The sequence below is a fragment of the Saccopteryx leptura genome, chromosome 8 (assembly GCF_036850995.1).
Source record: "Saccopteryx leptura isolate mSacLep1 chromosome 8, mSacLep1_pri_phased_curated, whole genome shotgun sequence".
Taxonomy (NCBI): Eukaryota; Metazoa; Chordata; class Mammalia; order Chiroptera; family Emballonuridae; genus Saccopteryx; species Saccopteryx leptura.
The window spans coordinates 80,239,775-80,256,377 of NC_089510.1; the positions used below are offsets into that span (position 1 = coordinate 80,239,775).

At 35.6% G+C, this 16,603-nt stretch overlaps 1 protein-coding gene across 6 annotated transcripts in view; it reads right to left on the bottom strand.

Moving 5' to 3' along the window:
• NAALADL2 (N-acetylated alpha-linked acidic dipeptidase like 2) overlaps window positions 1–16,603 on the bottom strand; it is a 1,156,801-nt gene that overhangs the window by 841,874 nt on the left and 298,324 nt on the right. The window contains exon 2 of one of the 6 annotated variants that reach the window (XM_066347117.1): window positions 13,352–13,418. The exons of the other annotated variants lie outside the window; for them this stretch is intronic. Within the exon in view, the coding sequence (XP_066203214.1) occupies window positions 13,352–13,418 (67 nt within the window). The remainder of the gene's footprint in view (window positions 1–13,351; window positions 13,419–16,603) is intronic. 6 annotated transcript variants of the gene reach the window in all.

Consider the following 16,603-nt stretch of genomic DNA (forward strand, 5'->3'; position numbering starts at 1 on the left):
TATAAAGTAACAAGCTTTTTTAAAACTTCAAATTATTCTGAAGGTGAAAAACAGTTGGCTGCAGTGGAGGAAACATTTGCATTTCATACCATAATTCACAATCAAAGTTTTTGTAGTATGGATTGTACAACTAAGTTATTGAAAAAGTTTCACAATGCAAATTTTCAAGTGCCAGGACAAAATGCAAGGCTATTTTGAAATCAGTATTTAAAAATTACTGTGACAAAATACTTACAGAGGAATTGGAAACTGCAGCATTTGTAATGATCTTATATGATGCATCAAATCATAATGAAATTAAATTCTATCCAATAATAGTAAGATTTTTAATGTTAGCAAGAGCATTCAAGTAAAAATTTTAGATTTAGAATCCATTGAAGGCAAAACTTCTGAAATTTTGTCAAACCATCTATACAGAGTAATAAATGAAAACAATTTAAAATCCAAAGTTTTTGCACTAACAGCTGATTATACAAATACAAATTTTACTGTGTGAAGACGCAAAAGGGTGAATAATGCGTATGTAAAATTACAAGAGTTACTGCAAAAGAAAATACTAGGAATAGGTTGTAATGCACATATTTTGTCAAATGCAATCAACACAGCATCATGTACCATGCCAATTGATGTAGAAGTAATAATAACTACAATTTATTTGCATTTTAGTTATTTTACTGTTTATGTTGCTATTTTAAAACAATTTTGAGAGGAAGCAAAGGTTGAATACAAAAAACTTAGGATATTCAAAAGTTAAATGGCTTGCTCTAACACCTGCTATAGAGTGTATTCTACAATTATTTGAGCCTCTCTGTTTTTTTCTAATTTATTTAGACAATTAATTTTAATGGTGTGATATTGATTTACATAAATTTAGAGTACATAAATTTAGAGAAAACATCTCCAGATCATTTTGACATTTCATTATATTGTATACCTATCACCCAAACTCAAATTGTCCTCCATCTCCTTCTGTTTGGTTTTCTTTATGCCCCTCCTCTCCACCTACCCACTCCCTCCCCTCCCTTCCCCTTCTCCTGGTAACCACTGCACCCCTGTCTATGTCCATGAGTCTCAAATTTATGTACCACCTATGTATGGAATCATACAGTTCTTAGTTTTTTCTGATTTACTTATTTCACTCAGTATAATGTTATCAAGGTCCATCCATGTTGTTGTAAATGATCTGATGTCATCACTTCTTATGGCTGAGTAGTATTCCATAGTATATATGTACCAAAGCTTTTTAATCCAATCCTCTATTGAAGGGCTTTTGGGTTGTTTCCATGTCTTGGCCACTGTGAACAGTGCTGCGATGAACATGAGGCTGCATGTGTCTTTACGTACGAGTGTTTCTAAGTTTTGAGGGGTATATACTCAGTAAAGGATTGCTGGGTCATATGGTAGTTCTATTCTTAATTTTTTGAGGAACCACCATACTTTCTTCCATGGTGGTTGTACTACTTTACATTCCCACCAACACTGAATGAAGTTTCATTTTTCTCCACAGCCTCTCCAACACTTGTTGTTACCTGTCTTGTTGATAATAGCTAATCTAACAGGCATGAGGTAGTATCCCATTGTAGTTTTGATTTGCATTTCTCTAGTAACTAATGAAGATAAGCATCTTTTCATATATCTATTGGCCATTTATATTTCTTTCTGGGAGGAGTGTCTGTTCATGTCCTCTTCTCATTTTTATTGGATTGTTTGCTTGTTTGTTGTTGAGCTTTGTGAGTTCTTTGTATATTTTAGATATTAAGCCCTTATCTGAGCTGTTGTTTAAAAATATCTCCCATTTAGTTGGATGTCTGTTTTGTTGTCAGTTTCTTTTGCTGGGCAAAAGCCTCTTAGTCTGATATAGTTCCATTCATTTATCTTTGCCTTCACTTCCCTTGCCTTTGGAGTCAAATTCATAAAATGCTCTTTATGGCCAAGGTCCATGAGTTTAGTACCTATGTTTTCTTCTATGTAATTTATTGTTTTAGGTCTTACATTTAGGTCTTTGATCCATTTTGAATTAATTTTGGTACAAGGGGACAAACTGTAGTTGACTTTCATTCTTTTGCATGTGGCTCTCCAGTTTTCCCAGCAACATTTATAGAAGAGGCTTTTTTCCCCCCATTCTGTGTTTTTGGTTCTTTTATCAAAGATTATTTGACCATATATATGTAGTTTAATTTCTGGGCTCTCTATTCTGTTCCATTGGTCTGAGTGTCTATTTTTCTGCCAATACCATGCTGTTTTCGTTATCGTGTCTCTATAATATAATTTGAAGTCAGGTATTGTAATGCCCCCAGTTTTGTTCTTTTTCCTTAGGATTACTTTGGCTATTCAAGGTTTTTTATAGATCCATATAAACTTGATGATTTTTTGTACCATATCTTTAAAAAATGACATTAGAATTTTGATGGGAACTGAATTAAATTTTATATTGTTTTGGGTAATATGGTCATTTTGATTATATTTATTCTTCCTGTCCAAGATTAAGGAATATGTTTCCATTTCATTGTATCTTTTTCGATTTCCCTTAACAATGCTTTGTAGTTTGCATTATATAGGTCCATTATATTCTTTCTTATGTTTATTCCTAGGTATTGTGGTTGTTGTTGTTGCAACCATAAAAAGGATTATTTCTTTGAGTTCATTTTCTGATATTTCATTGTTGGCATATAGGAAGGCAATAGACTTCTGTATATTAATTTTGTATCCTGCAACCTTACTGTATTGATTTATAGTTTCCAATAGTCTTTTTGAGGATTCTTTGAGGTTTTTGATGTACAGGAAAAAATTATCTGCAAAAAGTGAAACCTTTACTTCTTTTTTTTCAATATAAATGTCTTTTATTTCTTTCTCTTGTCTTATTGCTCTGGCTAGAACTTCCAGCACTACATTTAATAAGAGTGGAGAGAGTGAGCCTTGTCTTGTTCCTGATTGTAGAGGAAAAGTCTTCAGTATTTTGCCATTTAATATGATGTTAGCTGATGGTTTGTCATAAATGTCCTTTATTATTGTGAGATATTTTCCTTTGATAATCATTTTGTTGAGTGTTTTAAACATAAAATAATGTATTTAATCAAATGTCTTTTCTGTATCTATTGATAGGATCATACGGTTTTTGCTCTTTGTTTTGTTGATATGGTGTATTACGTTAACTGTTCTACATATGTTTAACCATCTTTGTAATTCAGGGATGAATCTCACTTGAACATGATGAATTATGTTTTTAATTTGTTGTTTTATTTGATTTGCTAGTATTTTCTTTAGGATTTTAGCATCTGTATTCACTAGAGATATTGGTTTGTAATTTTTTTTGTGTAGTCCTTACCAGGTTTTAGTATGAGAGCTATGTTGGCCTCATAAAATGTTTGGAAATATAGCTTCTTCTTCAGTTTTTTGGAAGACTTGGGTAGAATAGGAACTAAGTCTTTTTTGAATGTTTGATGGAATTCACTAGCATAGCCATCTGTCCCTGGACTTTTATTTTTGAGGGAGGTTTTTGATAGTTGTTTCTATTTCCTCCCTGCTTATGGGTCTGTTTAGGCTATCTACTTCTTTGTGACTCAGTCTAGGAAGAATATATTTTTCTAGGAATTTGTCCATTTCTTGTAGATTGTTAAATTCGTTGGCATATAGTTTTTCATAGTATTCTATGATAGTTCTTTCTATATCTATGATATCTGTGGTGATTTCTCCTCTTTCATTTTGGATTTTGTTTATATGAGTTCTTTTTCTTTTTCCTTATTGCGTCTTGCCAAGAGTTTGTCAATTTTGTTGATCTTTACAAAGAATTAGCTTCTTGTTTTATATAATTTTTTTCTAGTTTTTCTGTTCTCTATTTCATTTATTTCTGCTCTGATTTTAATTATTTCCTTTCTTCTGCTGGTTTTGAGTTGCCTTTGTTCTTTTTCTAGATCCTTAACAAGTGATATTAAGTTGTTTACTTGGGCTGTCTCTTGTTTATTTATATAAACCTGTAGTGATATGAACTTCCCTCTTATTACTGCTTTTGCTGCATCCCAGAGATTTTTTGATATGTTGTATTATCATTTTCGTTTGTCTCTATGTATCTTTTTATCTCTGCTTTTATTTCTTCTTTGACTCACTCATTTTTTAGAAGTATATTGTTTAATTTTCACATTTTTGTGGGTTTGTTTACTTCCTTTTTGCAGTTGAGTTCTAGTTTCAAAGCTCTGTGGTCAGATAATATGCTTGGTATAAATTCAATCTTTCTGAATTTGTTGATGTTAGTTTTTTTTCCCAACATATGGTCAATTCTTGAAAATGTTCCATGTACACTGGAGAAAAATATATACTCTGGCATTATGGGGTGTAATGTCCTGTGGATGTCTATCATATCCAATTGTTCTAGTGTTACGTTTAAGGCCAATGTTTCTTTATTGATTTTCTGTTTGGATGAATGATCTAGAGCCATCAGTGGTATATTGTGGTCTCTGAATATGATTGTATTTTTGTCGGTTTTTATTGTTAGATCAGTTAGTAAATGTCTGATATACTTTGGTGTTCTTTGGTATGGTGCATATATATAAAGAAGTGTTATGTCTTCTTGATTCAAAGTCCCCTTCATCATTATGATATGACCATCTCTGTCTGTGATTACATTTGCTGTCCTGTAGTCAGCATTGTTAGATATGTGTATGGCTACACCTGGTTTTCTTTGGATGTTATTTGCTTGGAGAATCGCTTTCCAACCTTCAGTTTGAATTTGTTTTTATTCTTGTAGTTTAGATGTGTTTCTTGAAGGCAGCATACCATTGGATTTTCTTCTTTTGATCCACTCTGCTACTTTGTGTCTTTTTATTGGTGAGTTCAATCCATTTACCTTTAATGTAATTATTGACACTTGAGGGTTTCCTATTGCCATTTTATATATTGCTTTCTGATAGCTCTGTATCGTGCTTGGTTCTTTTCTTTTGTTTTCCTGTCATTTGTTTTTGTGTGGTTGTATTCCATACTTCTTTCCTCTGTTTCATTTTTTTAAGCCGTGTGTTTCTGAAGTGGTTTTTTCAGGGATGGTTACCATTAAGTAATAAAGAGGATACACATCATATTCATTGTAGTACATTATCTCATGAGTGCTTTTGCACTCCATCCTCCTTTGCTACTGTTAATCTTTGTCCTCTCCCCCTTTTTTTATGTTATCACTGATTAATCTTGTTTTTATTGTGATCTTGTTGGAGCTTTTACTCGTATTTTTTTTCTTTGTGTCTGGCCAAATAACCCCCGTTATTATTTCCTGAAGTGGGGGTTTTCTGGTGATATATTTCCTCATCTTTTCTATATCTGTGAATGTTTTAATTTGCCTTCTTTTTGATGGATAGCTTTGATGAATATAGTATACTTGGCTGGGAGTTCCTCTCTTTTAGTACTTTATATATTGGGGTCCTCTCTCTTCTACTTGTAGAGATTCTGCTGAGAAATCTGAGGATATCTTAATGGGCCTTCCTTTATGTGTTTTATTCTTCTTTTCCCTGGCTGTCTTGAATATTTTTTCTTTGTCATTGATTTGTGATAATTTCATTATGATATGTCTTGGAGTAGGTCTGTTTGGGTTAAGGTAACTCGATGTTCTGTTTACTTCTTGCATTTGAAGCTCTAATTCCACAGGCTTGGGAAGTTCTCATGTATCATTTGTTTCAATATGTTCTCCATTCCATTTTCTCTCTCTTTTTCTTCTGATCTACCCATTATTTTTATGTTGCTCTTTCTGATAGAGTCAGACAGTCCTGTAAGGCTTTTTCACTTTTTTAAATTCATGAGTCTCCTCTTCTCTCTGTAGTGTCTTCTATGTCACTAATTCTCTCCTTTATCTGACCTGTTTGATTAGCTAAGTTTGTTATCTCGTTTTTCAGTTTATGTATTGAGTTTTTCATCTCTATTTGGTTCTTTCTTATAGTTTCACTTTCCTTGGTGATGTATTCTTTTTGTTCATTGAATGTTTTTTGAGGTGTCTAAATTGCCTTTCCATGATTTCTTGTATTTCCCTGAGTATTTTTAGGACTTCAATTTTTAATTCTCTGTCATTTAACTCCAAGGTTTCCAAGCAGTTAAAATTTTTTTCTAGAGAATTTTTGTCATCCATCTGAGCTACATCTCTGTCTTTTGTATCCATGATATTTTATTTCTTTTTCCTTAATGGCATTTTAGAGCAGTATTATTAATAGCATTAATAAGAGAGTATTAATAAAATAAATTAAAATTTTAAAAGATACAGTGAAAAAAATAATAATTCTATTATGATAAGTGGAACAAAAACTACAGAGTACAGGGAGCCAGAACTGAGGAAAAATGACAAAGAAATAAAAAAAAAATAAAGTAGAAAACATGCAAAATGCTACAAAGAATTATATAAATACACAATAAAATAATTTGTTGATAAATGATGATCAAGAGTCTGGCAGATGGCAGTGGAAAAATAAACTCAAATTGGATAAAAGACTTAAATGTAAGCCGTGAAACCATCTTAGAAGAAAACAGGCAGTAAGCTCTTTGACATGTCTTGCAGGAATATTTTTGCCGACTTATCTCCACGGGCAAGTGAAATAAAAGACAGGATAAACAAATGGGACTATTTCAAACTAAAATGCTTCTGCACAGCTAAAGACAATAAGAGCAGAATAAAAAGACAAACTACACAATAGGAGAATATATTTGCCAATACATCTGATAAGGGGTTAATAACCAAAATTTATAAAGAACTAGTAAAACTCACTACCAGGAAGACAAACAATCCAATAAAAAAATGGGCAAAAGAAATGAATAGACACTTCTCCCAAGAGGACATACAGATGGCCAATAGGCATATGAAAAAATGCTCAACATCACTAATCATTAGAGAAATGCAAATTAAAACCACAATGAGATATCACCTCACACCAGTCAGAATGGTGCTCATCAACAAAACAACACAGAATAAGTGCTGGTGAGGATATGGAGAAAAGGGAACCCTCCTGCACTGCTGGTGGGAATGCAGACTGGTGCAGCCGGTATGGAGATTCTTCAAGAAATTAAAAATGGAACTTCCTTTTGACCCAGCTATCCCACTTTTAGGAATATACCCCAAGAACACCATAGAACTGCTCCAAAAGGAGAAATGCACCCCCATGTTTATGGCAGCATTGTTCACTTTAGCTAATATCTGGAAACAGCCCAAGTGTCCTTCAGTGGACAAGTGGATTAAAAAGCTTTGGTACATATATACTATGGAATACTACTCAGCCATAAGAAATGATGACATCAGATCATTTACAACAACATGGATGGACCTTGATAACATTATACTGAGCGAAATAAGTAAATCAGAAAAAACTAAGAATTATATGATTCCATATATAGGTGGGACATAAAAATGAGACTCAGAGTCATGGAGCAGTGTGTGGGGGTTATGGAGGGGGGAAAGAGAGGAGGTTGGCAGAGGGAAGGGGAACAAAGAAAACCAGTTAGAAGGGGATGGAAGACAATGGGACTTGGGTGATGGCAATGCAGCATAATCAAATGTCAAAATAACCTAGAGATGTTTTCTCTGAATATATGTACCCTGATTATCAATGTTACCCCATTAAAATTAATTAAAAAAATAAATTAATTAATTAAAAAATGATGATCAAATGAGAAAAAAAGAAAAAGAGAGAAAAAACAATAATGAAATATGTAACAACTATGCATAATGAAGTTCAAAAGGAAAAGGAAAGAATAAAAAAAGAAAAGAAAATAACAAAATTGGGGAAAAAAAGAATTTATAAAAAATTGTAATTTTTTCCTGGTTTTGAGAGGTAGCTTCTTATTTTTTTTTTTTTTTTGGCAGGTGGCTCTGTACTACAGGTTTGCCCCTGTGGGGCTCTTGAACAGAGATTTACTGTTGTGTTGCTATGGCAATGACATAGGCTGGGCCTCAGGTCTGTTGGTAGGTGGGGTTTTTTGGGGTTTAGAGGCTCTGACAATGGGAGACTCAGTTAGTTTTCCAGGTGCCTCTCCCCATGTCTCTCCCTCCTGAGCTAGCAGCCTATGAGGTTGCCCCAGACACTGCTTGCAGAGCAAGAGGCTCTAATAGCAGCCAGGTCTTTCCTCCAGTACCACTCAAAGCACAGTTCTGGGTAAGGTTGTGACAACCAGAGCCACCAGCGAGAGCAGGCAGGGCTGGGAGCCGATTGTAGGTCTGGCTCCTTTTTAAAGATGCACGTCTAGTATGCCTCAGAACTCTGCAGGTCTATTCTCAACAGGCTTCTTGTTTGTGCCCTGTTTGGTAGCCCACAGCAAGCCAAGTGCATGCCCAGCCTCCATTACTTCCACAGTGCACACGGAGGTCTGCTCCTGCACACTTAGGCACACAATGCCTGTGATCTCAGTCAGCGCTGGGAATGTAGGAATGTTTTTGAGACCTGTATCAGCTTGTGGAGGTGCCCCACCCAGACAGGTCCAGGCCTAGGGATCCTGGCCCTTGTGCACTTCCCCTGCTGTTGTTGGTTGGGACCACATGGAAACGCTGGCTATAGCTTACGCAGAAGTCCACCACTAACAATCTTGGACCTAGCCCTCCTGCCCGCGTGCGTGAGCACCCATGGCAGAGGTGCAAGGTGGAGCCACTAGCACACTGCCTGTGATCATGAACCTGGGAGCACACAAAGCCACTCTGGTGCCAGCTTCCTTGGGCAACTGGCATTGGCAACCTCCGTTGGAGTCTGCTGCTTGCACTCACCCCACCTCTGCAATCTCTGGCTGAGCCGGCACTCTCTTCTGCTTTATCATCCATCCTATCCCAGTGTTTTCCCTCTGCCCCAAATCCTCCATTTCTCTCAGTTCCAGAAGAAAGCAGCCCTTCCATCAGATCAATGAGGAAAGTGGAATACTCCATTCTCCAACTTACTCCCTTAAGAGTGGATTATATATTCAGCCACATTTTTGCCCCATCATACCTTTGTCTAATGTGTGTATATTTCATATGCTCCTGAGATTTTTTTTTTCTCTGTCTTCAGTTGTTGAATTTGTTGAAATTTCAAAGGGAGATATTGGGAGCACCCCTCACGGCACCAATTATCAGATATCACTCTCCGTTCATATATTTTTTTTACAGAGACAGAGAGAGAGAGTGAGAGAGAGGGACAGATAGGGACAGACAGACAGGAACAGAGAGAGATGAGAAGCATCAATCATCAGTTTTTTGTTGCAACACCTTAGTTGTTCATTGATTGCTTTCTCATATGTGCCTTGACCATGGGCCTTCAGCAGACCGAGGAACCCCTTGCTCGAGCCAGCGACCTTGAGTCCAAGCTGGTGAGCTTTGCTCAAACCAGATGAGCCCACACTCAAGCCGGTGACCTCAGATTTTGAACCTGGGTCCTCTGCATCCCAGTCAGACGCTCTATCCACTGCGCCACTTCCTGTTCAGGCTCATAATTTTTAAGTTTAGAAAAATGTCCTAAAATCCTGGAATTGTTTTTCAATAATAAAATATGTGATATTAATGTATTTTGTACAAAATCAAGCTTGTATTTTTCACAAAACGATTCAAAAAATTGAGGTGAACACATTTCAGCTATGGAAGTTAGTCTTATTTTGAATGACTTTAACCTTCAATATAAATCTCATTTTGAAGAAAAATTTCTTCTTTTAATTATAAAAAGGAAATTGTCAGAATGAGAGAAATCTAATCTGGACATAACAGAAAAGTTTATCAAAGAAGTGCAGAATTTTTACTAGACATGTTTTCAATATATCAAAGAATGGTCTGAAACAAACATCATGGGAAATAACAGTTTTCAATGGTGTTTTTTTACTTCATCGCAAGTATATTGGACAGATATTGAATTTTTTCTTGAGTTCTTATTTAAAGAAATGCCAGATATCAAAATAGACAATTGTCTTTTTGAAGAAATTAGAAAACTGAATGTATATTTAAATTCTGATAAATTAATACAATGGAAAAATGAACATGTTAACATGATAAAAGATGGGTGAAAATATTTAGCTATTTCAAAAATGAACATATTCCATGTCAAAATTTTTTATTCTTGCTCAATTTACATTGTGCTGCCCTGGAACTAATGAAGCAGTTGAAAGAATTTTTTAAATTGCTAATGATTTTTGGAGAAGTGAGAAATCGAAATTGAATGTTGTTACTCTAGCTGCAGCACTTCCTGTAAAATTTCAATATGAAAGATATTTCTTATTCAGATATTTCTGAACAAGATGACACATTGACAAAAAATATCCATTCAGGCCCTGGCTGGTTGGGTCAGTGGTAGAGCGTCGGCCTGGCATGCAGGAGTACGGGGTTCGATTCCCAGCCAGGGCACACAGGAGAAGCACCTATCTGCTTCTCCAGCCTTCCCCCTCTCTTTCCTCTCTGTCTCTCTCTTCCCCTGCTATAGTCAAGGCTCCATTGGAGCAAAGTTGGCCCGGGTGCTGAGGATGGCTCTGTGGCCTCTGCCCCAGGCGCTAGAATGGCTCCGGTCACAACAGAGAAATGCCCCAGATGGGCAAAGCGTCGCCCCCTGGTGGGCATGCCGGGTGGATCCCAGTCGGGTGCACACAGGAGTCTGTCTGACTGCCTCCCTATTTCCAACTTCAGAAAAATACAAAAAAAAAAAAGGAAAACAAACAAACAAACAAAAATATTCATTCAATGAAAAAGTACTCATTTAGATAATGTTATCTAACTGAATACTTTTTTCTTACAATTATTATTAAAAATTAATAGGTATGTAAGCATAATTACAATATAAAATAGTACATGTGTTTTATTATTCATTTATCAGATCATATTGTATTATTGTTGCAATGAATAAAATGTTTATTTTATTTATGATATTGTTTTCTTCAATTTATTTTTATCTTCCTTTTCATTATAAAAAGTTCGTACCTTACTATTAAAAAAGTGACATCATTAAAGCCCTACTAGGTTTGTAGTTTGTATTTATTTTTCTCTGACTTTTTATTTTTCCTAATGGATGAAATCTGAAGCATGAAAGCTGTTGCCTTATTAGGTCACTTTTGAATGAGTAATATCTGGATGAGAAACAATCTCCAAAAGTATTCAGTGTCAAAACAACCTCTATTGCCTATAATTAATAATGAAAACACTCATTCTATTTTTGTTAAGCTTCTTCTTTAATTATTTAGTTGAGTCTTAAATTTTGAAGTCCACAGTCATTTTAACTTTCAATGTACTTCAAATTTCAATTCTATGAACCATCAGTGGTAGACAGACCCCAATAATTTTCATGTAGTGTCCATACCTTTGTGTGATCTCGTTTCCACTGGTATGACTTTCTTCTAAATGATAGACTATGACAAAAGATATCACTCTCATGATTAAGTTATGTTATATATGACTCTGTCTTAGTGAGAGTTTCTCCTGCTGACTATAAGTAGCAAGCTGCTATGATACTCACTGTCTATGGAGAGGGCACAGGCAGGGAACTACAGGGACCTCTAGAAGCTGACGGCTTCAGTTCTAAAACCACAAGGAAATGGGTTCTTCCAATAACTACCTCTAGAGAACCACAAGTTCCAGAAAGAAATGCAGTGTGGCTAATCTTGATTGCAGCCTTATGAAACCCAGACCAGTGGAATTTGCTAATCTATGCCTGAAGTCCTGACCATAGAAACAGATAATTTTTTATGGTTTTAAGCCAATAAGATTGTGGTAACTTGCTTTGCAGGAATATAAAACTAATATACCATTTAAAAACTATTCATTTTTGGACATATGAAGGTTAATTTTATGTGACAACTTGACTGAAACACATGGTACCCAGATATTTGGTCAGACCTTCTTCTGGATGTTTGTATGCAGATGATTTTGAATGAGATTAACATTTGAATTGTTAGACTGAGTAAAGCAGATTGCCGTCCCTAATATGAGTGAGACTTATACAATCAGTTGAAAGCCTAAATAGAATGAAAAGGTTGACTTTCCCCCAAGAAATAATTATACCTGCTTGATGGCCTTTAGAGTGGGGCACTGACTTTTTTTTTGCCTTTGGTCTTGAACTAAAACCACAATGATCTTCATGGATCTGAAGTCTAACAGCTTTTGGATAGAAACGTCATTGATTCTCTTGAGTCTCCTGATTGCCAACTAACCCTATAAATCTCGAGAATTTACAGCTTCCATAATCATGTGAGCCAATTCCACACACACACACACACACACACACATACAATTTGTTCTGCTTATTTGTTTGTTTATTTTGTTTTGCTTTGTTTTGTTTTTGAGAATCCTAATATAGGCCACAATCATAAATGAAAGAATCATCAAATGTTAGGGTTGAAGATGGAAAGTAAACACCATTTATTAGACTTTCCTATGCTCAATCTGCAGGATTCAATAGATGGTTATGTCATTTCTAGTTCAAGACCTGACATTTACAGTCATATCCTTGGAAGATTTTTTATACTAATCCAAAACCTGTCTTATTCACTGGTGCTAGTGTTTTAACCTATGGTAAATACATATATTTTTCATTTTCAAATACTGAGTAGCTCTTAGGGCTCCATTAAATCTTATATTCTCCAAGTTAAACAACCCTACTTCTTTCCACTCTTCCTTATAAGACATAAATTCAACACATCTCATATCCGCCCCTATTATGAAAGTAATTATTAATTCATATATACTCAGAAATAAAAATAAAAATAACATTTTCAATTAGATGTAGCCATAGTAAAATATAATAGCAACATTAACTCATTTCAACTGAATTAATATTATTTCTAGAGCCTCAGTATGTTAGTGATATATAGCATTTAATGGTAGCACAATTTATAGATTGGCTTAATCAACATCCATGTTCAGCAGCTTTCTCTTTTTACCTCTATTATAGTCCAGAATAGTAAATGTTTGATTTCTCCGCCTCTCTTGCAACTGGGAGACACTAACATAACTTTGGTTAACGAGGTATACCAAGAAGACTGCTAGTGATGAATCTCCTTTCCCAGTTTTTCTAGAGAAAAACAAATCTCATTAGGAGAAAATTGTTATCTTTCCTTTCTTCCTGCCTGGAAGGCAGACAGAAGACATGGAAGTTTAGCAGCTATCTTGTGACAATGAGGCCAGAACTACAAACAAAATACCCAGAAATAAGTGTGTTCCTGATGACAGCATTAAGCAGCGATTTCAGCCCTGGACTCCCTCCTTCCTGTGTTTTGGTTATTTGAGAAACACCAACATTTATTTTTAAAACCACTATAGCTAAGTTTTCTGATTCTTGCAACTGAATGCATTCCCACCTTACACTGTTATTTTTCTAATATAGAAACTAAATCTAGGAAAGCCAAATTGTTTGTCAAAGGCCACATATCTAGTAAAAAAATAAAATAAATCTCCATTTACCTTTCTCGCCACCATATGGTTCCGACACTTTATACAATGCTGCCACTGTCAGGGTGTAATATGAAAGCTGCATTTTAAATATATCACAAAGATAATCTCAGTGTTACAACTGTGAAAGATGTGATTAAGAAATACATGCTAGCCCTGGCCGGTTGGCTCAGCGGTAGAGCGTCGGCCTAGCGTGCGGAGGACCCGGGTTCGATTCCCGGCCAGGGCACATAGGAGAAGCGCCCATTGCTTCTCCACCCCTCCGCCGCGCTTTCCTCTCTGTCTCTCTCTTCCCCTCCCGCAGCCAAGGCTCCATTGGAGCAAAGATGGCCCGGGCGCTGGGCATGGCTCTGTGGCCTCTGCCTCAGGCGCTAGAGTGGCTCTGGTCGCAATATGGCGACGCCCAGGATGGGCAGAGCATCGCCCCCTGGGGGGCAGAGCACCGCCCCTGGTGGGCGTGCCGGGTGGATCCCGGTCGGGCGCATGCGGGAGTCTGTCTGACTGTCTATCCCCGTTTCCAGCTTCAGAAAAATGAAAAAAAAAAAAAAAAAAAAAAAAAAAAAAAAAAAAAAGAAATACATGCTCTGGCACCTAAGTGTTTATAAATTAAAATAGAAACAATACTAAGCCATAGGTACATTTTGAAATACTCAAGTGTTAAGTAAAAGATTCTATTATAATCATAAAATTCAGTTCTATATATAAATCAAGTGACACATAAACGATTTCTAAGAAATGCCATTTCCGGCCAACTCAGAACAGTCACATTTTTTTCTCTTTTCATTAAATTGCCTATTTTGACTCCTCCATAAAAGCCATTTTAGAAATAAATTTTTACTTTTGATGATGGCTTTGAATGAACGAGCAATTTTAATTTATTGCTGCAAGCACACTATTTTCACAAAACAAGAAAACTTTTTTGAAAATGCAATAGCAAAATAAAGATTTTTTTTCTTTCTTCCACGTAGCCATTTTCTCCCTTTCTTCCTTTCCACAATAGATAAAAAACTCACCAATCTGATTTTAGCTTTAAGAATAATTTTCCTGGCAGATACTCTCTGTTTGAACCAATATCCTTTACCTGACATGTTTTGCCATTTTAGAAAACACACACATACACACAATGTATAGGTGAAGGAAAATAAAGAATATAGCCTTCAATTATATTTTATTTTTAATTTATCAAAAAGCCACAGAAATCAAAGAACAAATCCTACTACCAAAGACATACTAAAAGGTTGGAAGAATATTCTAAAGGTCACATTATCTTAATGAAGTGCCACTTCTTGACAACATGGCCATGATATTGGAGTAATATACTCCATTTAGTGGGAAATGCTCTGTGAAATCCATGCCCTCTACACTCTAAACAAAGACATTGGTAATTTTCTTAAAAGGTCAAACACAAATGTGTTATTTAAAACTAGGCATTTGCCAGTTGTAAATATACGAAAGGTGAATATCAGATACAGGAAGTGGGATACACTATAAAATGCCAGAGCTTTTCACCTATACTTTTATCAGATAAAATTTGTTCATTATTCTTTGATCTACATTATTTTATCAAAATATTAAGAGAAATTATGCTGAAGATTCTAATAAGATTTTATCAAAAATCTTTGATGTACTCAAATTTCAAAATGAGTTTGGTTAAATTGACACAGTTTATTTAATGTTTTAAAATTTATTTTTCATTAATTAGGCTCACCAAATCATATAGGTTTCAAGTGTAAAACTCAATATAAAACCGTCTGTACACCACATTATGCACCCCCTGCACCACAGTGAAGTCTCTTCCCACCGGCTTCCCCTCTCTGCCCCTCCCCCTGCCCCCCTTCCCTCTGGCTATTGCTGCCCTGTTGTCTATGTCTCTGTGTTATGATGCTTTTTGGCTAATCCCTTCATGTTATTTTCATCCAGTCCCTTCACTCCCCCCTCTGACAGCTGTCTACCTGTTTCATGTGTAGTTTCTTTCATTTTTGTTTCAGTGTAGATTTTTTCAGGGCAGAGTTGAAAATATATCACAAATTTTACAAGACAGTATTTACAGAAAGTTTGTTCTCAGTATCAAAAAGTCCCCCATGTAATATCATTCATTCAAGTAAACTCTCAATAAATTATTATAGACCTATCAACAACCAGAGAATGAAAAAGAGATACTTTACTCATTAAAGTTTGTAACTAAACAGCTGTCACACTGCTAAAAAAAATACAATTTTTTTTGTTTTTATAAATTTCACTTCATTTTTTGTTTTCATAAAGTTCATTTAGCATGCACAGTACAATAAAACTACAAAAATATGGGGTGAGAAAAATCTTGGGTTAATGATATGTTAGAAAAGCATGTTCTTTGGAAAACACCAGGTTCTAGGCTGTATGATTTTATGACAATACCTTATACCAGTGGTCCCCAACCCCCAGGCCGTGGACCGGTACTGGTCGGTGGGCCATTTGGTACCAGTCTGCAGAGAAAGAATAAATAACTTACATTATTTCTGTTTTATTTATATTTAAGTCTGAATGATGTTTTACTTTAAAAAAAAATGACCAGATTCCCTCTGTTACAGCCATCTAAGACTCATTCTTGACTCTTGTCTCGGTCACGTGATACATTTATCCATCCCACCTTAAAGGCTGGTCCGTGAAAATATTTTCTGACATTAAACTGGTCCGTGGCCCAAAAAAGGTTGGGGACCACTGCCTTATACCTTAGAATGATTTGTATATCTTCTTTTTTAAAAAAATGTGTTGTAATAGTTTAAATTGTATAATGTGGCAACTTTGTAAAACTAAATTTTGCTGTTGCTGTTTATTCCTGAATATAAATTCTACACTCCTTGCCATGTGTAGCCACTGCAATTTCTGCTTAGTTTGTTTAGTGGTCATCTAATGGTTAAAAAAAGAGATTTTCGCCTGACCTGTGGTGGCGCAGTGGATAAAGCGTCGACCTGGAAATGCTGAGGTCGCCGGTTCGAAACCCTGGGCTTGCCTGGTCAAGGCACATATGGGAGTTGATGCTTCCACCTCCTCCCCCTATCTCTCTCCTCTCTAAAATGAATAAATAAAATAAAAATTAAAAAAAAAAAAAAAAAAAAAAAAAGAAATTTTCTTATATGCCTGGAGTTAAGAAGTGCCCCAGAAATAGCAACCAAGGGGCTCTGTGGACAAATCAAGTATGCCTTTAACACTCAAGTAGGGAGTTTACAAGCTTGCCCTTACTTCACTTCCTGCTCAGACAGGAAATCACCCAGAGTGTAAGTTTGG